At 45.5% G+C, this 23,298-nt stretch overlaps 1 protein-coding gene across 1 annotated transcript in view; it reads right to left on the bottom strand.

Annotated features, from left to right (window-relative positions):
* Nucleotides 1–17,831, bottom strand: part of LOC139057624 (probable serine/threonine-protein kinase fhkB) — a 143,957-nt gene extending 126,126 nt beyond the window's left edge. Inside the window, exons 1-3 of the mRNA XM_070536176.1 lie at nt 17,712–17,831; nt 12,309–12,331; nt 3,695–3,709 (exon numbers count right to left, since the gene is read on the bottom strand). Of these exons, the coding sequence (XP_070392277.1) occupies nt 3,695–3,709; nt 12,309–12,321 (28 nt within the window). The 5' untranslated portion in view covers nt 12,322–12,331; nt 17,712–17,831. The remainder of the gene's footprint in view (nt 1–3,694; nt 3,710–12,308; nt 12,332–17,711) is intronic.
* Between the last annotated feature and the right edge of the window lie 5,467 nt (nt 17,832–23,298).

The following is a 23,298-nucleotide window of genomic DNA, read 5'->3' as shown; positions in this document are numbered from 1 at the left end:
CAGGTTTTTCCGCCGCGCATCGAAGGCTTCGCTTACTACGGAGTAATCCGGTGCCTTATCGATTAATGCTGTGGCATTACGGTCGTCTATGCCTACAACCAGGTCAGAGATCCTTGTCCCAGAGTTGCATGTCATTCTTGGCTTAGGATCACGGCTTAGGCTGGTGATGTTATCACGGCTGGGGCACGTCCTTGTCACTGTGCTATGTGGCCACAGCCACGACATTTTGAAATCGGCGTGTGTAGTGGAGCTGCTATGTGGGCGCAGCTATGTGGGTACAGCAGTAGCCGTAGAATTGTCGCGTGGCGTGAACATAGGAGCACCTTCGTCACTTTGTCGTTAAGCAATATCTCATCTCTAGAGGTTGCTTTATTTTCTTTCACCTACAAAGACTAGTTAACCTGTCTCGCCTTGTCGCTGCGTAGTGGCGGCTTGACGCCTCGAAACATGTGGGTGAAAAAGACAGTGACCTCAATGAATTACAGAGCGAGTAGTCGACGCTGCGCAAATAGTGTCCATTTCGCTGGGTCGCTGTCCGAGAATTAATCGTCGTTCGTTCAAGGGTGAAACGTCGAAGAACCATGCCTGTTCATGGGCAATGTCGCAGAATGTGACCGGGCTCACCGCATTTGAAGCACAGTGGGCGTTGATGGTTGGTGGTCATAGAGGTCTGTTTTCTTTGAGGGAGCTACTGTAAACGTGGGTGGGCTACTGCTGTCGCACTCATTGCACATACCGCTCACGGCTAGGGTTGACAGGACGCCTCTTGCTAGATGATGTAGCGGCTTTAGGGTTTCGATCCGGAGTCGTCGGCTGAGGAGGAGGATGTACAGTGGAGTTTGAACTTGTTTACGGATGACGTTGTCGAGCGACGCTTCTTCAGGCTGTGATGGCGATGGCAGCAGACCGTGCAGTTTGCGGAGAACTTCACGTACAATGTTTGTGCAAGCAGTCGATGGTTCCCTTCTTTGTGTGCACGTTTAAATCGGACACAGTCTCTATGCGGCTATATGGGCGAGTCCTGCTGTCTAGCGTGCTTTTAATGGGAGACGCTCCTCGTTCAAATTCGGTAGCCGTTTTCGGCGGGTTGCGCACGAGGTCAGCGAAAATGAAATCATTTATGGTTGGCATTACAAAGCCGTATTTAATTTCTTCTGCCATGTTCGTCTCCGTTCACCGGAAAATGAGCATCCGTTCTACCCACAGTTTTATTTGGCCTGTGTGGGCTCGTGAGTGCAGCAAAATCTCAAGTCGTTCTTTACACAGGATATTGATAAATGTCTATGGGAGCTCAGATTTGAAAAAAATCCACGACTTCAACAAGGCCTCTTCGTTTTCATACCACCTTTTCTTTGGCTGGCGAGGGCAAATAATACATAAAGGAACTCCATGTCTTTATCCTACACGTTGGATGTATCCACATGCAAATCTTGGTCCAGCCATTCTTCTGGGTCTTCTCCAGGGCAGCCGTTAAAGGTTGCAGGTACTGGTGGCTGCTGCACCATGGCAGGGGTGCGTGACCACCGCTCGCAGGGTCGTAATGGTCATCAAAGCTTCTTTGCATTCTCGATTACGCTGTTGTAAAGCTCTTTCCTCATGCGATAGCTCTAGAAGTCGGCAGCTGCTTCGAATGTCGTCGCTGGGGTTCATAATCAGAGGCGCTATAACGTAAAGCTATTCGAAACTTTTCTATTCCAATTCTGCGATCAGCACTTCACGATGGGTAAAAAAATTTTCGGCCCACTCTCACTTCACCTGTCTCCCACGCGATGTCACTGAAACCTCTGAAACGTTCCGACGGATATATGTGCACATTGATTATGCATGGTTAGGCCGAACAAAAGAAACAATGTTATTTCTCATTCGACGCTTTTCTGTCAATAACCATCTGCTTCTGCTCAAACATCTTCAGACTGCGCCCATTTCGCCTGTCTGCCACTCGACGTCACAAAACCGCAAAAACTACTCACGTCCAAGTAGCGTGTATGCATTAAAGATGCATTATTATACCTAACAAACATGATTTTTCTTCTGAATAGCCGGAGGTTGCTCCGTTCCGAGAGGAATAGAACATGGCTGCTCACCAATCGCTCAGGCACTGGCTGCGCGCACCTGCCGGAGAGTATGTGTTTACTTGCGTATAATAAAACTGTTTGCGTGGCCGTGTAACGTTATCGAGCCCTTTTGAGCACGTATACGACATCGCTCTGCCAACTCTTCTTTGCTGAGGATCCCGTTTAGCGGCATTCTTAGCATTCCATTGCATGCCACCGCGATTTTGGACCACCCACCACAAGCTGAGCAAGGGAAAGCGGACCAATCACAGATGCCGGCAATACCGTCTTCATCCGGTTATCAATTTTCAGTGCACTGGCTCTGGCCCCACCAAATACCTCTCCACTTGGGCGTGCTCCTCGCCTCTTGTCAGCCAATGAGATAAGAAATACCGTGCAATTCAGCCAACGTTATTCGTTTTTAAGCAAATAAAAGTGACTTCCTACAGACGAGGAGCGCGTTTGATTGGGCTATTAAGAATTGGAGGACGATTAAGCTTCGCCTTCAAGAGTGGAACGCGATAGCGTTATCGCATCCCGTTCGCACCGCCTACTCAAACGCGCTACGCCAGCCAAACGTCGCGATCGGCAGAGATAGCCGGGCCCCGACGCGCCATGAAGGCGGACGCGGTCATGGGGCGAGTGGCGCGCCACGTGTCGGGGCAGCGCCGTACATTGCGAGGAGGGGGTCTTCAGTGTTTTCCGCAACATGGCTCTGCGTGTGCGCAGAGCGCAGAAGAAATTTAGCGGAAACGTACTTCGCTACTCGTGAAACTGCAACTTCTGTAAGTTATGTGGTCATAATTACCGATATACACCACAGTATAACTTTCTACGGCACGTTTCTAAGGCAACACCGCACTCACTAGAGGCGATTTTGTCCCGGTTTGAAGGAATGGACTCGTGGCTGAGTGGTAGCGTCTCCGTCTCACACTCCGGAGACCCTGGTTCGATTCCCACCAGCCCATCTTGCAAGATGTTTTTTATTTATGAAGTGCCTTCTGGGATTTATCGCTCATGGCCAACGCCGCTGACGCCGACAACACCGGCTTTTCTGCGACATCAGCTCCTTAACGCTGTCGTGTTAATACAACGCTGCAGGTCACCTCCCGGGGCTTGCGTCAGCATTGACGTAAATTTGATATCAGGGGCGGTATATTGTAGCGATGCCTTTTCTGATTCAATGCTTTTCAGGCTTTTCGCGCTTGACCAGTGGTCAGAGCGACGGTATGCGCACATTATCAACGGTATCAGGCGGCCGTGTGTGGTGGATGATAAGAATAGCATAGAATAAGGCTTAAGGCATCCCTTCAAAATAGCGGCCCAGGATATTAACACAAAAACATGTTGGAATAGTTTTACGTTATAGGGCCCCTAGTCTTTTCCGGCGGCTATTTATGAAATAACCTCGTGCATAGCCCTCGATTCGAACAGATGTCACCTAGTAGTGAGAACGCCGGCGACAAAAGGGAGGTAAACTGTCGTAGCACTGATACGAGTCTTTTATTGGAATCACTTTTTTGGGGGGGGACTGAACAAAATTAAAATGAGCTATAGTGTTTGCGCAACGAGATTAGAAGAAGATATTTCCGATTTTTTCCATTATTTACAACAGATAAAATCATTATAGCTGTACTTACAGAACAACGACGATCCTAAACGAATGAAAGAAAAACAGGAAATTCATTTCAGCACATTCTGAAACCTTCATCAATAAATATGTTTGGTGATCTGATGTTCATTTGAAACACTGCGTTCTATTAGTAATTATGGCGTTCGTAATTGAGCTTTACAATATTTCTTTCTCCACGCATCATCCCTTGTTCTGCTGGCATGCGCAGCTAATGCGAACTCGGCAACACGTGCAGTTCTCTCGGGTCTCTGGCAGTTTTTAAGGAAAACGGCCACACATCCCTTTTTGAGCACTTCTAGAGCGTTCTTTCAAAAACCGCAACTTCAGCAAATGAGATAGAATTCGCGTTTGATGATGTCACGAAGCAAAAAAAAAAGCATGTCACGAAGGAAGAAAAATTTGGCATTTTCAATATGGATCTTGCTTTAGTGTAGAAATCATGATGAAATTGATCTATCAAATGCCCCGTAAGCTACAGAATTTTCTTTGTTGAGGATATCTGTCCTGAATAATGCTCGAGGGATGGTACTAATGTGTCAACGCTGAAGTGAAAATATTTTCCAATTTCAGTTTTCTGAAATAGGCGTTGATAACAGATTCATATATATTAGCGAATCCGAGTGAAAGCTGAGTTGAATCTAAGCGGAACGTTATTTTGTAACGATACATTTAGTGCTCGGTTATATTTATATATAGAACCAACAGGTTCCTGAGAAGCATACTAAAACTGGCAAGCTTTGACTATAGTCTGTGAATTAGACTCTGAAATTTAATCCGCGTTGGCTTGTGCCATGCAAATAACAGGTATCTGCTGTAATTCGAAATCATTGTTGTTGTGCTCATTATGTTGGAACTTAGATACAAAAGATTATGCGCCAAAACAACAATCTTATTATGAGCAACGCCATTGCGGGGGACTCGGAAATAAATTCGAACACGTGGTGCTCTTCCACATGCACCTAAATATAAGCACTGAAGCGTTTTTGCATTTCACCCCCATCAAAATGCAGCCACCGTGCTGTCGTGACACTGTTACAACAAGGAGAAAAAAAAGAAACAAAGCGCGTCATAAGATCTCTAAACCTGCATGAATGTTGATCAAACGAATTGGCTTATATCGCAGAGACCATAAAAAACGCATGTGATATTTCCTCTTGATATTACTGAACGAATTAAACAAGCCCGAAGTGTAAGCTCTTAATTATGCGTGTTAAATAAACGAGTGAACAAAGCGATAAAGCTAATCCCATACTATGACAAAAATATACCATGCGCATACTGTACTCGTGAATATAAAGTCACAGATCTGAATGGGACCAAGCGCATGAGACTAGGAAAGTAATGAGGCTGAAACATTGGCCGTTACAGCGCATCCTTTGATGCGCTGCCTAATCATCGTGCTAAAGGTTCCGACAGAATACTTTTTTCACCTATCCTTGCGAAAATCCGCTGCTGGCTTATGCCGATGGAGCTGCTGTTTTTTTTTTATGCCAACACGTAAACAATAGCGGGAATGTAGATCCCGTAAGCGATGTCCGCTTCAAAATAAAGAACTATCGGGCACTAACATTGAAAATAAAGATTAACCCTGAGGAATTTCACCAAAGTTGACCAAGAGAACACTTAAAGTGCACAAATCTATTTTCTTGATTTTCCAAAGAAAACGACAGGTACGGCTCATAAATATCCGCGTCAAATCGGCGGTAACATCTTCAGTGAAACACGGTATTTCACATAAGCGATCTGTGCACTACTGCGTAAATGCATGCTGTACGATCTGCGTTGAAAAACATAACACTTTCTTTTTCTCGCGACCTTCAATTCAATAAAACTGCATCCCAAACAACTTCATTCTTGAACTGTGCTGCTCAGGTCGCGGTAAATCTTCACAAGCAGCACTTAGAATGGACTAAGGATAAGCACCTTACCAATACAGAATACCCATCTTAACGGAATTCTATTTGTTCTTGTAGATGTTTCATTTGGACAATCGTTTAAATAGAATTAGTTGCTGATGAAATTATGGGCTCGGTAATTGGATCCAACATGTTTGTGTTTCACAGGCTATGCATTCGAATTACTATAAATCTATCAAATGGTACCACAGATAACGCGTAGAATTGGAGAGGTATGCTCATCGCTTTTTATTTTTATTTGATAAATTCTGCAATCACCATGCGGTGATTTTAGCAGGGTGATACAAGCTTATTATATACAACGGTATATACAGAAAATACACAGGTTAATAAACTATTATATGAATAAATACAAGGCATACAAGTTGGGCACACACAAGGTTACACCAAAGAAATAAAACACTGTCACTTTAAACATGATACAAACAAAATAACGTCACCGTAAACACGACAAGAAGCAATGTAATGTTGGCGCAGCGTGGACGTTATTTTTTAGCTGGTTCCAGTCTGCTATTGTACGCGGGAACAATGAATAACTTAACGAGTTGCTACTTGAGGAGATGGGAGATATAGCGATTCTCTGTGTTTGCCGAGTAGCGTATCTGGACGAGATGGGTACGATTTCCCTTATGCCAATTTTGCAGTGCGCCTTTATTAGTGGATATGAGAATTTCAATCGCGAACAACGATTTTCTTGTGCCAAAGAAGAAAGATTAGCCCCGTTTAAAAGCCCTGTAACTGAAGTTCTCGTAAATGGGTTATAAATAAGACGCACGGCTCTTCTTCGTACATGTTCTAGTTTAGCAGTATTAGTTTTTGTGAAAGGGTCCCATGTCATTACAGCGTAATCCAAAATAGGCAGCACAAAGGATTTCTAAGCCAAGCAGTGAACTAAGGGGGAGGAAAGCTTAAGCGCTCGCCTGGGGAAAAGGCGTTTACGGTTCGCATTTGCTGTGAGAGAATTATTATGAGTATTCCAATCGAGATCGTTGGAAATCCACGGCCCTAAATATTTACAGTTACTAACTTCGGAGAGGAAAGTGTTATTGATATTGTATTCAAAGTGTAAATGTTTATTTTTATGTGCTAATCTCATCAAAGCTTATCTTTCAGCGTTTATCACCTTCTGCGATTCTCGACACCGAGAAGCAATCTTCTAAGGAGCACTGTTCAGCAATACTTGATCCGATGTGGTATTAATTTCGGATTACACAATTCAATTGTCGGAAAAAAGTTCAGTGTGAACTGAAATATCTCGTACAATATCCTTGATATATAGGAGGAACAAAACTGGCCCAAACACCGAGCCGTGGGGTACTCCACAATCCACCGTTACTGATGCATACAAGCTGTTACGAAAGGAAACCAACTGTTCTGCGTGGGTTAGACCACGCGCCGGTTTCACGGTGGCAGCCGGTGCGCTTTGCTCTAACAAGTGTTCTTAGGGAAGCGCGATAGAACAGTCCCGCTGCACTACGCACCTCATACATAACTGGTTCCGACGATGACAACGCGTTTTGTCCTGAACGTATCTCAATGTTAATGCATTACCATCGACCGTCATCGCAGGATGGGTTGTACCACATTCTTTACGGCGAGATCATTACGTGGCTCATGGGGCGGATAATCCGGCGTTGGCGTGACTACGCTTTGCTCCGAAAAGGCTGCGAACCACCAACTTTACCACCAACTCATGTTGCTGGGCGTGTGCTACAACTTACAGGCCGCCGTTCAAGGAAGCTCTTTAATGCCAACTTGGACTGGGCACCTGAAACTAGGCACGTGCGACATTTCTATGAGCCTCTTCGATGTCACTTTGGGTCGACGGGTGCGTGCAACTGTGTGTGTACCGCGCTGGTAATTTGGGTATTGAGCCCTATTGCACGTCACCCACCCACAGAGCCTGCAATTATTTTGTTTTATTCTCTGTTTTCAGCAAAGATTTTCATGCTCCTCCGTCACGCGATAAAGTCGAGGAGCTCAATGCACTTAGAATTCAGCGCTCGCGTTTGTCATGAGTACCTGACATAAAAATAATGAAAAAAAATCCGGAGTGTAGCTCAGAAGGTAGAGCACTCGCTTAGCATACGAAAGGTACTGAGAGCAATACCAAGCACTTCTGCTGCAGTTCTCATTTTTTTTGCAGCATGGTAAAAAAAGAACTAAATTGTGTAGTTAAATGCCCCGAATTCGATAGTGGTGTCTGAGGGACAGTGAACAGATGCGAAATAATTTTAACCAGCGGGGATTCTTCGACTTCGACTCGAACACAAGGGCATGGGTTAGAGTGACATTATTAACCCTACCTTTATTAACTGTGCCTCAATTGACTTCGCCTTATTGAACACCAAAGTTCGTAGGTTCGACTCCGACCAAAGATCGTCGGTGCGGCTCCTTAAATTGACTCGACTTTATTTACCTGTGCCTTATAAAGACCAATGGTCCTGCGTTCAACTTCCAACAAAAGGTCGAAGGGTCGTAGCTTTATTGGACCATGGCGTAGTCGCACCAACGCCGTATTCTGCGCCTCCTGAGCCACGTAATGATTTCACAATAAAGGATGCGGCACAACGTGAATTGTTATGCGTTAATATTGAATTACTTTAGCGACAAAACGCATTGCGATCGTCGGAACGCGTTATGAATGAGGCGCGTAGTGCAACGGGACTGCTCTCTCGCGTTTCCCTGTAAAGGTTGTTGACATCCAGCACAAAGGCCACCGCCGCAAAACCAGTAGTGGCCTCCGAAGTGCACAAAACAAATAAAGTAACAAGCGTGCATACATGCATACATACCACCTGTAAAGTACATGAAGCACCCTCAGAATGCCAACGCATTAAAATGAATGGGCGCAGTTGTTAATTTGGCAAACCACCACAACAGACTGGGTTTATAACCTTCGCGTACACATTTGGCCTGTGTGTCGCTGGCGGGGCTTGGGAGAACCAGCGAGCCATATTATTTTGTTTTTGCGTGCTTCTTTCTCAACAAAGACCTTTGTCGTTTGCACGGCACCAAACCCTTAAAACCTTTTCCCACCCCAAGTCTCTCCTGCCCATATCACTGCCGCGCACGTTCTTCTGCCGAGCTTCGACTCCACAGTCGCAATGAAAGTGACACCGTGTCGAACAGCCTATTTTCAACAACCTACAAGGCTAGTTCTCCGTGCAGCTAATTACGCGCTCCACGTAGAGTCGCGAAGTGCGGCTGCACGTAATTGCGGTTTCACCGGTAATGTACACTGGAGTGTACAGTAATGTACAGTAATGTACAGTAATGTCCAGTAATGTACACCGGTAGTGTACATTACCGGTTTCACCGGTAATGTACACTGCAAGGTGTTTGAACCCACCACCTCCCATGTTCGAAGCAAGAAGCGTTCATCGCATCTTGTCAGGAAGCTCGTTATTACATGATAGTCCGTGGTGGTATATGTGCCTGTCGGTGGCGTCATTGGTTGTAGATTGCGAGAAGGCGAATGCAGTGGTAGAAATGATCTCTGAGCTTTGCAGGACAACCTATACAGTTTGGCGTGTTGTGATTGGAGACGTGGGAGTGTCACACAAAACATGTTATTGTTTTATTGTCATTATCAATTGATTGCGATAGAATTATTAGGGAAGTTCATGCACTTTGCACTTACTGTCTGCACGTATGGCTGCCAGTTTCTCTGTGTCTATACCGTTTTCCCGCCAACTCGGATCACTGGATAAGTATACGGCCTAGTGGTTCACAGCACCTCTCAGCTGTGTGGTATCAGGGAACCGGATTTGCAGGCAATCGTCCGGCCAACTTGGATCACAGGAACCCGACATTGCATATGTCCCATTTTCACGCCAACTCATGTTATTTGGCGTGTGCGCCCAGTAATCCAAGTTGGTATGAACGAGGTTCATGGAACGGCGGCACGTAAGTTGTAGCACACGCCAAGTAACATGAGTTGGCGTGAAAACGGCACATATGCAATGTCAGGTTCCCGTGATCCAAGTTGGCCCGACGATTGCCTTCAAAGCCGGTTCCCTGATAACACACAGAAGAGAGATGCTGTTAACCACTAGGCTATAAACTTATCCAGTGATCCGAGTTGGCGGCAAAACGGTAGAGACAGAGACAAACAGGCAGCCATACATGCAGACAGTGTGTGCCAAGTGCTTGATTTTCCCTATTATTTATACCGCAATAAAATGATAATGGCATTAAAACAAGAACACGTTGTGTCCAGCCCTCTCACGTCCCCAGTCACTGTAGAGGTGGAACTGTACAGATTGTCCTGCAAAGATCACAGATTATTTCTACTACTGCATTCGCGTTGTCGCAATCTACGACGCAATGACGCCACCGACTGGGACACATGCCTCTACGGCTTAAGGTGTCATAACCAGCTTCGTGACAAGATGCGATGAACGCTTCCTCCTTCGAATATGGGAGGGGGCGGGTTCAAACACATTGCGGTGTATATTGTAAACCCACTACCGGTGAAACCGCGATTACGTGCAGCTGTACTTCGCGACTCTACGATACCGCGCGTAATTAGCCGCACGGCGAACTAGCACTGGAGGTAGTTGAAAATAGGAGGCTGTTCGGCACAGTGTCACTTTGATTCCGGCTGCAGAGTCGAATCTCGGCAGAAGAATGCGCGTGGCAGTAATATGGGCAGGAGAGATTTGGGGTGGAAAAAGGTGTTAGGGTTTTGGTGAGCGCAAACGACAAAGGTCTCTGTTGAGGAAAAAGCACGCAATAACAAAATAATTTGGCTCGCTGGTTCTCCCAAGCCCCGCCAGCGACACGCAGGCCAAATGTGCACCCGAATGTTATAAACCCAGTCTGTTTTGCTGCCTTGGCAAATTAACAACTGCGCCCGTTCATTTTAATGCGTTAGCATTCTGAGGGTGCTTCATGTATTTTACAGGTGGCATCTATGCATGTATGCACGCTTGTTGCTTTATTTGTTTTAGGCACTTCGGAGGCCACGTGTCGGTTTTGCGGCGGCGGCCTTTGTGCTAGATGCCAACAACCGTTACAGGGAAACGCGGGAGAGTAGTCTCGTTGCACTACGCGCCTCATTCATAACTCGTTCCGACAATCGCAATGCGTTTTGTCGCTAAAGTAATTCAATATTAACGCATAACCATCGACGTTGTGCCGCATCTTTTAATGTGGGATCATTACGTGGCTCATGAGGCGCGCAATCTGGTGTTGGCGTGACTACACCATGGTCCAAACATTCTACAAACCTTCGACCTTTCAGTGGAACACGAACCTACGATGTTAGGTGATAATTAAAGCAGAGTTCATTAAAATCGACTTTATTAAAGCACTCGCACCCTCGAGCTGTGATGGGAGTCGAACCCATGGCCTTCGGTGTTCAACAGGGCGAAATTAAATCAGCCATAATTAATGACGGTAGAGTTAATTAAGGCCCTTTAACCCACGCCATTTGGTGGGAGTCGAAGTCGAGTGCAAGAACCCCAGCAGGTCAAAATTATTCCTGAACTGTCCACTGTCCCTCAGAACGCACTCTAGAAATTTGGGGGCATTAAATTGCACATGTATCCCTTTTTCCCATGCTGCAAAAAAAAAAGGTTCTCCAGTGGAGTTGCTTTGTATAAACCCCTGTACCTGTCGCATGCTAAGCGAGCACTCTACCCCCTGATGTAGACCCCTTATTTTTTTTTCATGATCTTTACTTCAGGCACTCATTACACCTGCGGGGAACAAACAGATAAACGAGCTAAGAAATCTATTCTAGAAGCACGGCGACAAAGAGGCATAATAGTGTTTTCTTTTTATAACACCGGTGACTCATTTTAAGAAGTATTTTGGCTGTGTCTAACATCATTTTTCGGTAAAAATGATGTCCGTCTTGCTGTCTCGCAAGAAGAAATGTAGAAAGAATCTCTGGGTCAGCGTTCACTTTTACAATTGTAGTAATTGCTCTTCATGCTGCAACCAAATCGAAGTAAATGAGCGCTTCAGCAGTTCGTTCAAACTTAAATGTAGGGCAGGTAATCGATCCTGCACCCTCGGGTTCAGCAGCATCAAGCCGCACCCTCTAACCTTCCGCGGCTGCTCGTTTTTCTTTTGGCATATGATGCTGAGGAGTAGCCGAAGATAATGGCGAGCTATAGATACCGCGCACTCGAAGTTGCGGGACACAAACCGCAAGGCTTACAAGACACCACAAATGAAGTGCAAAAAAAAAAACTGACCAAGGCCCTTCAATAGGTTTTGAGTTGCCGCTCTGGGAAATTTGCTTGGGCGCGGTATTTCTAAAACAGCCTGATATGCAGTTTTAAATTACTCGTTCTAGACAATACCAACTGTTCAGTACGGACTATTTCATTTGTCTTCAGAACATCTGGTTATTTCTAAACCACAAATATCTTTCGCGAAGGATTCTTTAATAATCAGCGTGGGTGCCATATTAAGGCACTGCAAAATACGTGTGGTGCGTCGAATGGTGGCGTTTATGTATCAAATGCTGACAGGTCTGGCAAATGCCTTTAGTCAAAAGAAAAGCGAGAAAGATTGTGCTCACCCGGATAATTCCAATTTTTTCGATTACGCCAATGTTTATTATGAGAACAACGCTATATGGTCTTATTTAGAACACTTTTGAAGCGTCGCAAATATGCACCAACAGGGACGCATTCAGTTTGTGCTGCAATGTACCACAGTCGATGAATAATGTTTTTGAATGCTTACTGGTCTCCGTCATTGTCGCTTCCCTGTAAAGTACAGTCATTCATTGAGTGCAGGAAACATTACTTGATAAAAACGCGGCTTCGCTGAAAAGTTCTATTTCTTATGTAGCAACTTCAAGTACACCAGTGAACAACAAAAAAAGTTTATGTGGCCTCCTAGATTTCAACAAGGCTCTAGTGGTGTTCCTGGATGTTTTCCAATATTCATATAAATTTTGAGGTTATCGTTTTCCACTTCCAAAATTGCGCTACATGTCTTACATCTATCTACATTTAGAAAAGCATGCGTGGTTGGAATGCTTATCGGACACAGGCGTGGCTGCGGACTCTGTGGTGTAAAGCAGACAATCAGATCGGCGCTCACAAAGTAAACAGCTTAGCGCATTGTAGTCTCGCCTTTCTCTCTTCCTCCCCACTTTCTTTGACACATCAGCAGAGTCTACACGCAAGCGACGCGCTTGTTCGTTGTTGACTACACTAAGGTATATCGACTAAATAGCAGGAGTCACACGGGCGTTGGTAATGCCATTTGGGATAAATAAGAAATGCGCGAAATGACCAACGCTTCTGGAAGAGAGCCACACCAGTCGTACGCGTCACCGCGCGAGAACGACTGTGCGATCGCCTGGTCAAGATTGCAGTCTGGCAATTTTCGGAGTAGGCTATAGGAAGTGAGCGTGTTTGCGTCCTGAACGGACTACCCCGCTCGTCTATCACGTGGACCCTCTTAACCCTTCGACGACGAAAGCTCTTGATTATTTGAGGTCACCTAACAGTGTCACGGTTCCTCACATATTACTGTCCGCAAGCTGATCACTGCTATGCCAGACGTGTCCATTCACATGAGCTTAATCCATGACGGTAATTTACATCGACCCAGCGCACAATATGGCTGCATAATGGCCTTGTTGGCACGTCATGACTGAGACCTATGGTGTATGGCGCCAAACACGAGACGAAGGAGTGGCTCCCTGTGTGTCCTTGTACCTGGCGAGCTCCTCAAAAAGTTTGCAGCCAAGGTACACGTTTATTTATTTATTTATTTATTTATTTATTTATTTATTTATTTATTTATTTATTTATTTATTTAACATGCTTCCAAAGCCCAGGGACGTTACAGGAAAGAGAGTTAGAATACAGACTTTATGCAGGTATAGAGATAGGGGAAAAACAATTAGCAACAATAACAAACAGTATTAGCAGAAAGCCGTATGCCAAGCTTCAAGCTCTTGGTCTCTGTGATGGCGGCGGTTGAAGCAGGAACGCGGTTCCATTCAGTGGTTGTCTTATGAATGAAATAATCCCTACAGGCACTAGTGCAGCAAGACGGCACGCAAACTTTATGAAGTTAAGATCCGCGTGAGATGATACATACACGGGAGAAGAAAAAACATATTTTACGACAGGAATAACGATGATAGACTACGTGGAACAACGAAAGGCGAGAGCATTTACGACGCGATGAGGGCTCAGGTGAGCTGCGCGGAAAGGGGGAAACAGCGTGGTGACGGCGCCTGTGGCCCATGCTTCTGTGGTTATGACGTCACGCACATGGGAGGGGGGGGGTGCCCATACGGCTGCAGCAGCGGTTGCAGCAGCAGCATGGAAGCTGCGGTGACCGCGGCGGCGCTTGTGTCGGCGTAGTATGGCTCCGTATGACAACCGATGTATTATTTCATAATGCACGCAGCCCATGCATGCAGCCTAAACAGCTTCGCTGGCAATCCGTCCCCATATGAATGTTGCTGCCCCAAGAATTTTGCTTTTAGTAGTTGCATGATCCCTTTTTTACACCATGAAGACATTGTTAAGGTCTTCCTGAAGCCTATGACTATCTAAAGTGGTACGTACTTTTTTATAAGTCACGCAACCTGTGTGCCTCTTAGAGCGGGCGCTTTTTTAGCTCCCTGCCCTAACATAGCTACACATGCCACCAAGACCAATGTAGCAGTGACGTAGTAAAAGCTATTCCAAATCAGTGTGCCGAGTGATATACCTCTACAATAAATATGCATCTAACAAAAATTTTTAATAATGTGATCGAAAGCGTTACGACACCTTTTTTTACAGTGTTTCCCGGATCCTCAAGGAAACTGTACGCTAGAGAAAGTTTACGTTTAGAGAAAACCAGACGCACGTTTTTGTCATGTGTGCGCAAATTCGATATTATTTAGGTCGATTACATTCTCTGCAATAAACTGTGTAATAATGCGTTCTAGAGCAGACATGATTGCCTTTTATTTGCGACTCAAGGCTTCGCAAACAGCCATTGCTTAACTACTAATGTCACGGAGATCGCACTTTTTTTTATTTTTATTTCATAATACCCCTAAAGGCCCCCGAAGGGGTATTACATAGGGGGTACAGATACATGAAAAAGATGTGAGCTTTGCGCGTTACGGAAAAAAAAACTTGCCAACAATAAGGGGACCACTATGAGAAATCTCTCAGCAAAGATAAATGTGCTTGCACCAAATGCAGCGCTTGCAAAAAAAAAAATTCTTTAGGTGTTTCCATATCCCACGTTGCGGGTATTTGGCGTGTTGCCTCATGCCCGCGAGACATTCTGCATTGCACACTTTTCATACATAAGAAACAATAACCGCACTTTTAGTGAACTGCATCCCATAATCTTAATATTACTGGTTTAATTATGAGCGTTAATAATTATTCTTTTTGTTCAAATTATATTTTTTGGTGTTTCCCTGCGTTAGACCATGTACACCCGGTGTCCTCGATAGGGCTTAACTAATATAAGGGCCTAGCAAGCGATGTGTATGGAAAGATAAAAGTGGGTTGGCTGTGAGTGGATTTTGAAGTAGGTTGCTTATTCGAGCGCTCTGCATCAATATGAGGTCATTTAACGAGTGGCCGAGAAATAGGTTCACTGCCCTGACATAATACACACGCCACCTAAGTCACATTTCGCTAAAATGTGGAAGACACTCTGACAAATTTGTGTGCGAAGTGAGATACCTGTGGAAAATATAGAATCATGTATGAAACCTCTTTAAACATGTGTTTGAAAGCATTATGCGAGCGTTTTAGGCAACGCTTACCATTGGTCCTGAGGGAACTTAAGTTACTCAAAACATATATTTAAGGAAAATAACGGACACGTTGCGCAAACCTGCCAGTGTTTCGGTAGATTAAGTCCTGAGCAAAAAAATGGGTAACCCACATATAATTCAATATTAGGACGGGTGCGATATTTCGATGCAACCACTGGGGAGGAGGGGTTACGTACAGGAAAGCCAGAAAGACTCGCGGACTATCTATTGAATACATTGTACAGAAAACAAAAAAGCAAGAAAGGAATGAATGCAATAAATCACAATATTATTGCACATTTCCAACATAATGACATCAAACATGCGCCTAAGAGCCTTGGTAAAGGGAAAATTACATCATCCAGAGCCCCCCGACACTTTAGTGTGCTGGAGGGAAGGATTACTTCTGAATGTTTGCACGCAACTGTGCGCCACGCATTTGAGAGGCCACGCCCGAATGTCGCGGGCGTGCCGCTAAATGACACATTGTGAGCAGAAAGAAGGCCGAGAGAGGAACCCGGCTGCAATACACGCTTCTCACATGACGCGTTTCGTCTGTTCACATACTTGAATAGTCATCGTAGATGAGTACTGCCCGAATGGTTTGCACTACAAGCAAGTCTGAAAGCTGATGCCCAGCACGAAATGCGAAGCACAAAGCTGCCAAATATGACTTGCTCATGATGATGGGTCCTCAAAATGGGCGCCCGTTCACGGCATACGTTTAACGTTCGATCGTAATATTGCTCGGCGTTGCCGGCAGAAAGAAAGGCTTCGCTCTTTGTTACCGCGGCATTTTCCTTGCATGTACGCCAAGCAAGGTAAATCCAAGTTAAACCATGGTTGCATGGCACACTTGTTTTTGCCTTGGGACGATGGACACTTTATTGTTTCAGCGCAATAATCATGGTGACATAAGTTCTGCGTTTGGTTGTGTCTTATGGTGAGGTGAGTGGCCAGCAGCTTTCAGTATCTATCGTTATGAAAATGTATTGTTGCTTGATATAGCACAAATACTGAATAACATACACTATCTTCACTGGGGCCCTTACCTGTGTCTGCATGTAGCTTTTTACGAAGTGTTTACGTGCGCGCTAGTGCACGCAAACACTAGTGCACCCTCTTACCACTGCTTAAGTAAATCACGGAGGTTACAAAACATGTGCGATAAATTTAAGTGTACGCCTACGACGAATATTGCAATAGCAATGATAATACGAACACCACATTGACCTAGGCTCACCGTTTACCTAAACCACCTTGACATGCAAACCACATAACTCAAGCAGCCAACAGCTCTACATAAGGCAAAAAAAAAATCCTCTATTACTTTAATGAGTGAACATTGGCGTGCCACAAGCACTAAAAGCAATGCAAAGAATAGTAAATGTCATCACCACTCTTTGCTATAGGGCGATGTGCATCTCCTTGCGAAATGATATCACTGCAAAAATAATGTTTGGGCCCATGCAAGGACATCACCCTCAAATCAGCAGCGCAGAATATGGAGAAAAAAAATTCCAACTGAGATACAAGTGCATTCAGTGTACCGATGCCACACGTGCGAATCAGGGAATTTTCTCTCGCAGCTACTTGAAAGCAAGAGAAGGCGATGACGGGGCATTACGGCGGATTTCATACTGCTAGTGAGAAAAACTAGGCCGAATGGCGCGGTACCAGGCAGGGCCCGCACTTCAATATTGCAAGAAACGTGCGGCGCTTACGGGAGTCGGTACGGTATTTGCTACTGGTGCTGTTTTCCTGCACAGCTTTATTCATAGCCAATATGGGTCTCCGGCTAGAATGAATCCACGGATTCGGCTTCTCACGAAGCTCTAACCGCAGTAGCCTTCTACTTTTTGCACAGATTTTTTTTTTAATTATGGGGTTTTAGGTGCCAAAACCACTTTCTGATTATGAGGCACGCCGTAGTGGAGGACTCCGGAAATTTCGACCACCTGGGGTTCTTTAACGTAAACCTAAAGCTAAGTACGCCAGTGTTTTCGCATTTCGCCCCCATCGAATTGCGGCCGCCGTCGCCGGCATTAGATCCCGCGACCTCCGTGCTCAGCAGCCCAACACCATAACCACTGAGCAACCACGGCGGGTTGTTTGCACTGATCCATAATAGCCGTTTTCTTTCACCTTTTGGCGTGCTATCTGCCGAAATTTAGCAAATTTGTAGCAAGGAGCAAACATTGATCTACCTCAACCAGCAGCAGCTAAGGAGCAAAAGCCGCTAAACGGTAACGCGTTCTCACCGCCAGGTGAGGACGGAAAGGGGGGGGGGGGGGCGGCGGCTTTTTATCTAATAGAAGTCACTGCATATTTTCTAGAACTGATCAGGCACTTACCTGTGTCGTAAAGCGACGAAAACAATGCGTAGCCGAATCAAGACGTCACTATCTGGAACTGGAAATTGCCTGCGAGTGAAGACCGAGCACCTGATGGCGACCGACCAGACGTAGCCGCACTTCTTCTTCCTCTTCTTCTGCCTTCTAGCACCAGCGCTCGAGTTTCAGAGATTTCGTCGTTCCATTGATTTGTTTTACATTATGAACATGACATTCCGGCATTCCAAAAACCGGAAACGAAAATGAAAGCTCAAGACCAAATAAACCTTTTTTCACTATTACCCCTACTCAACAACAAGTTTTTTGGAATTCCAGGAACAGCAAAGCGTCTTCCTCTTCCTTGCACCTCTTTTGTGCTAGCACCCCGTACGAACAGTCGACGGCAAGAAGACACAAAATTTTCGCACTGAAGATTTTAGCGATCAACAAAATTTATTGCCATGTGTCAACAGCCGTGTTTCTTGGATCTCTTGGGTTGCAGTGGTTGTTTGGAGTTAGGATATAATGGATAGATCGACGCTTGAGCCACGCATGTATCAGCCAAAGGAATCTGTGTAGAGCGTACCCACAACATCGTCTGCCTATTTCTGGTGTTGATTGTGCAGCGACTCCACAGAAATTAGGCCATGGGGTTCCGGGCCTCCTGTGGTCAGCCTTGAATTGCTTAGCTGCGCTCAAGACAAAGTCTTTTATATTTAACAGACGAAGTAGAGCACAATTGTAACTTGTAACTGCTACATTTAGAGCACATATTTTTATGAATGTACGGAAATAACAAAACGACCGGCAAAAGCAATCAGTGGCGACTTAAGCTCAATCCTAGACACTTTGAAAATTCTGAAATATTTCTTGGTTTCGTACGGGCTCGGATTTAGGCTTCTGAATATATTTTGAGTTCAGCACCGGAGCAGAAATATACAGGTTCGAAGTGGTTAATACAGGTTAATATCGCTTCAGTATCAAAGATACATGAATTGTTATTGTTGCCAACCTCACTCGCACAGTTATTTGGGCGAAAAATAGTTTATTTTTACAGTTATGTGTGCGCATCGATGTACGATCTCTGTCTCACAAGATACTGCAGTCAATCAGCAGAAAAATTCCGGCAGAATCTATCGCACGGTTAATGCTGGTGGTAATGCAATAAGGAAGGAAGGAAGGAAATCAACTTTATTCAGGTCCTGCAGGCCACGAGAGCTTTGGGCTCTCATGGAGTGGGCGTCTCCCACGACGGAACCGGGAGGTTGAGCTTCCTGGTGGAGTCGTGGACCTGCTGGATGGCCCAGAGTTGGGGAGCGAGTTCTTCGCTCCCCACCAGGTCTTTTCGGAGGCATGTCTGCAGCCACATTCATCTCTCGTGTTTCCCACAGCGCATGCTGCGCCATCTAGGGCGCACAAATATTTGGGCATGATGTGTGTGCAAATACAGTGTATTGAGACAAGATTTCTTCGCTATATATCTCGAGGGTTTTATTCCGGCCAGTACCACTGAAATTTAAAAAAAAATATTTTGCCAATGAAGAGTGGCATTTACCTAAAGGCGCTTATTCAGCTGTCCGAGTTGGCGCAAAAGAGGTTAATTCAAGAACGGCCCATTCCAAGTGGCGCTTCCAAATTTTCGTAACTTTAATGAAATTGAGAACATTTTACGAATGTTGCGTCAAAATTTGTGAAGGATGCTGTTTGTGAAAAACTTTCTCTCGTTGATCTCCGAACTTCCCGCTGGAAGTTTTCCGGTAGTGGAGGAGCGCAAGAGGTGGTGGGGGTGGTAAAACTTTATTTCACAAAGTAGGGGTTCTGAAGGACACTTGACTAGACGCCAGGTGTAGAGGGCACCTCCCACGTGGGCACAGAGAGCACGAAGCTCTCCACCGCTACGCGGGCCTTCTGAACAGCCTGAAGTTGGTCGTGTAGTGAAGCACTTTTTAGCACTTTGTCCCAATGTTCCTTGTTCTTGACGTAAGCATCACTCTACGCACAACCACACAGCATATAGCTCAAGTCTACACGTTCACTGCAATGTCCACACACACATTTTGTCCGTCGTAGTCTGAGCCGGTGTGTTTCATGCAGCATTGTTTGGAGTATGAGTTCGTTTGGAGCAAGCGTAAAGTGGCCGACTGGCTGCGCGTTAATTTCTTATTCGCGAAGGGGAACTCTCTTCCGTCCAGATAAAAGTGCTTAGTGAGCTCGTTGTAAGTGAATGGTAAGGTGGAAGTAACATCCCCGATCACTCCAACGTAAGGTTCCCGGCACTTATGGGCAGCTTAGGAGGCTGCCTGCGGAATCTCGACGAGATCGCACACGAGGCGGCGCGAAGACTCATCGACCGCGTCCCTCCCGTTTCCCCCGCTACCCCACATATCGAGTACAGGGAGCACAAGAGGAGCTTTGTGCTCGAATACGTTGATACACACAAGTTCCTGAAACGGGTGAAATGCGCAATAGCAAAATCGCTGAAAGACTTACTGAGATGTAAAAAACGATTCGTTCCTGCTTAGCCTCGGCTGTTCCATGTTTCATGCTGCTGATTGTCTGCTACGTCTAGAGCTACACACTCGGTAATACCGGGTGTCTGTTCCGTCAACGAGTTCTATGTGATATCTTGAGTTACATATTATGCTTTGTCCTTGCTTTGTTAGTTCCTTGGTTACTTAGGAGAGATTACCCACTGGTTGCCTTGGCGCTTTAGTTCCCTATTCATGTGCTGCTGCTGAAGTCAGCCTAGTAACAGTTTCATTCATTGCCACTGTGTGGTCTTGATCTTCCTATTCTAAAGCTGCATATTTGTTTGCGAGTACCAGCGTGAATTCGACTGCTTTTAACGTTACTTTGCCTGGGGTGGCCAGTTTCTTAGTAATTTTGCTCTTTCTCTCTTCAAACTGAGAGCAATTCGAGACCACACTAACCTATGAACACTGCGCCCGCCCCCTTTACCCTTCCTAACACTTCTACATCCTATACACTACTAGGATCGGCAGAAAGCTTGAAATCTATTTCTTGTCTTCCTTCTCGATTAGAGCGTTTCCAGGTGTGCTTCCAGTTACTTCGCTTCCTTAAGAAAGTATTTTATCCGGAGTGTATTCTTTATGCGAATTCTGCAATCATCTCTCTTATAGTATTCCCGTTATTGATGCCGTAATTGCCAATTGCTTCTTCGCCATCCTTTTATCCCACATTTACATTGAAGTCGCTCATAATTACAGTATACTGAGTTTGCACATTTCTCTTTGCTAATTAAGCAACTTTATAAACCTGTTCAATTTCTTCAACATCTTGATTGGAGGTTGGAGCACATGCTTCTACTACTTTTAATTTAAATCTCCCATTTATCTTTATTACGATGACTGCTGCATTCTCCTTAATGCTTTAGACTTCATCAATGCAGCCCGCTACGTCGTTATGGGTTAGAAGTCCCACTCCGTTTTCTCGCTTATCTGGATGACCACTGTAGCAGAAAATATGGCCGTTAGTGAGTTCTGTAGAAGCCTCCGAAGCTCTTCTAGTCTCACTAAGATTAATAATATCCAAGGCAATGCTTGATGATTCCTCGAACAGCCATGTTAATCTAGCCCCACTCGAGAGGCTAGGCGTGGCAAATGTTGCTAGGTTATGTTTGCCGTGGCGGTCTGTTCGGTTACAGCGATTCTTAGCACTCGCTGTCGCATCGCAGATTTGACAGCCACCTTGGTCAAGCGCTGCTCGGCCTCTGTGTACTGATGGCTATGGGATAATTCCACGAGTCATGAGGAAGGAAGTGGCTGATTACTCCACCAGGGAGGCCAATTCTTCTTCTTATGAGGAAGTGTGTTTGCTGAAGCTTAATGGCTCTTCTTCATTTGGTTACCCGTTGACTACTATAACCCCACTGGCTGTCGGCATTTTTTTACCGGTGTCAGAAATATCTATATTGACAACACAGCTACCTCCGTTATTCACAAACTATAAAATTGTTTGTGGCGTCTGTTGTTATGACATTGGGGGCGGACAGGTAAACTAGGTGCCCAAGTCCATGCGGGAGAAACTAGGAGTATGCGGGGGTGCTGCCGCCGTTAAGCAATCTACAAAACATCATCTTCTTCTGATACGCCCGCTGACCACCGATTATTCTCATTCACAGCCGGATGGCGTCGACGACAAAGCTGTTTACGCTTACATTCCCATTCAGGTCAGCGACTAGCCGGTCACTCCATCGTTGACACTGGCGCCGAGTAGATCGTTATGTCTGCTGAATTTGCCGCTGAACTGGAAAAATGCATAGCGGCATAACACAGACCATGGGCCATATAACGTAAAACTATTCCAATATGTTTTTATCCCAATCTCCTGACGTCACATTTGCGTAACCGCCGACGCAAGCATCGGGCGATCACCTGCAGGGCTGTCTCAACAGACCAGTCAAGCGTTCTCCTCGATCATAGGTCACTTTTGTTTGCTTGAAAGACGACTAACGTTGCCTACACTGACAATTGGCTCACAAGAGGCGAAGAGCACGCTCAAGTGGAGAGGGGTTCGATTGGGCTGAGCGAGTGCACTGAAATCCGATAACCGGTGGTGCCGGCGTCGGCGATTGCTCGGCTTTCTTACGTCGCTTGCGGCACCTAGTCGAAAATCGGGGCGGCATGCAACGCAAGCTTCAGAATGACGCTCAAAAGGGTCCTCAGCAGAGGTCAGTTAATAGAACGAGGTCGTAAACATACCGAAAGATCCCGAAAACATTGCACGGCCAAGCAGAAAGCTTTATTATACGCAAGTAAACCCATGCTCTCCTGCAGGTGCGAGTACCCAGTGTCTGAGTGATCCGCGGCAGCCATATTATATTCCTTTCAGAAAGGGGCAGCCTGCGGCTATTCAGAAGAAAATTGAGTTTTGTTCGGCATATGAATGCATCTTTAACGCTTACGCGTCACTTTGACGCAGTGAGTTTTCGCGGTTTTGGGATGTCGCGTGACAGGCAGGTGAAGTGGGTGCAGACCGAAAACTCTTGAGCAATAGCGCAGGGGTAGCAGCGAAAAGGCGTCGAATCAGAAATAACTATTTTTTTCTTTTGTTCGGCCAAATCATGCATGATGAGTGCGTACACGTCATATCAGATTGGGAGCTATCGCTGTTTTCGCGACGTCGCGTGACAGACAGGAGAATTGGGGGTGTTCCAAAAAAGTTGTTTACCATTTGCGGAGGGCTTATTGCAGAATTGGAATAAAAAAGTTTGGAACAGCTTTATAATCGCATACCCAATATGCTGATGGGAAGAGGGGAATAAGCACATTAGTCTCGAACAAATGTGCGTTCATAGCCCACGATCTGAATCTGCAATCCAATAAGGTTGAACACTCGCTTGTTGAAATAATCCCCAGCGGACCATTCAAGACAAGTATCTCTATACTTAACATGTACAGTACACCCAAAGACCTCAGGCAAAGATTCGCGGCAATTATTAACAGGGCTACAAGCAAGGCCAAGACATTTCCACTCCTGGTGGCCGGAGACTTCAACGCTCCGCATCCAGCATGGGGGTACCAACAAGCTAACCGCAAGGGCGTTGACCTATGGCAAACTACAGTCAATAATCACCTCACGCTTATAA

This window comes from Dermacentor albipictus, chromosome 3, assembly GCF_038994185.2.
Source record: "Dermacentor albipictus isolate Rhodes 1998 colony chromosome 3, USDA_Dalb.pri_finalv2, whole genome shotgun sequence".
In the NCBI taxonomy this organism is placed as follows: Eukaryota; Metazoa; Arthropoda; class Arachnida; order Ixodida; family Ixodidae; genus Dermacentor; species Dermacentor albipictus.
The sequence above is the reverse complement of the archived record's forward strand: the minus strand, read 5'-3'. Positions and strand labels throughout refer to the sequence as shown.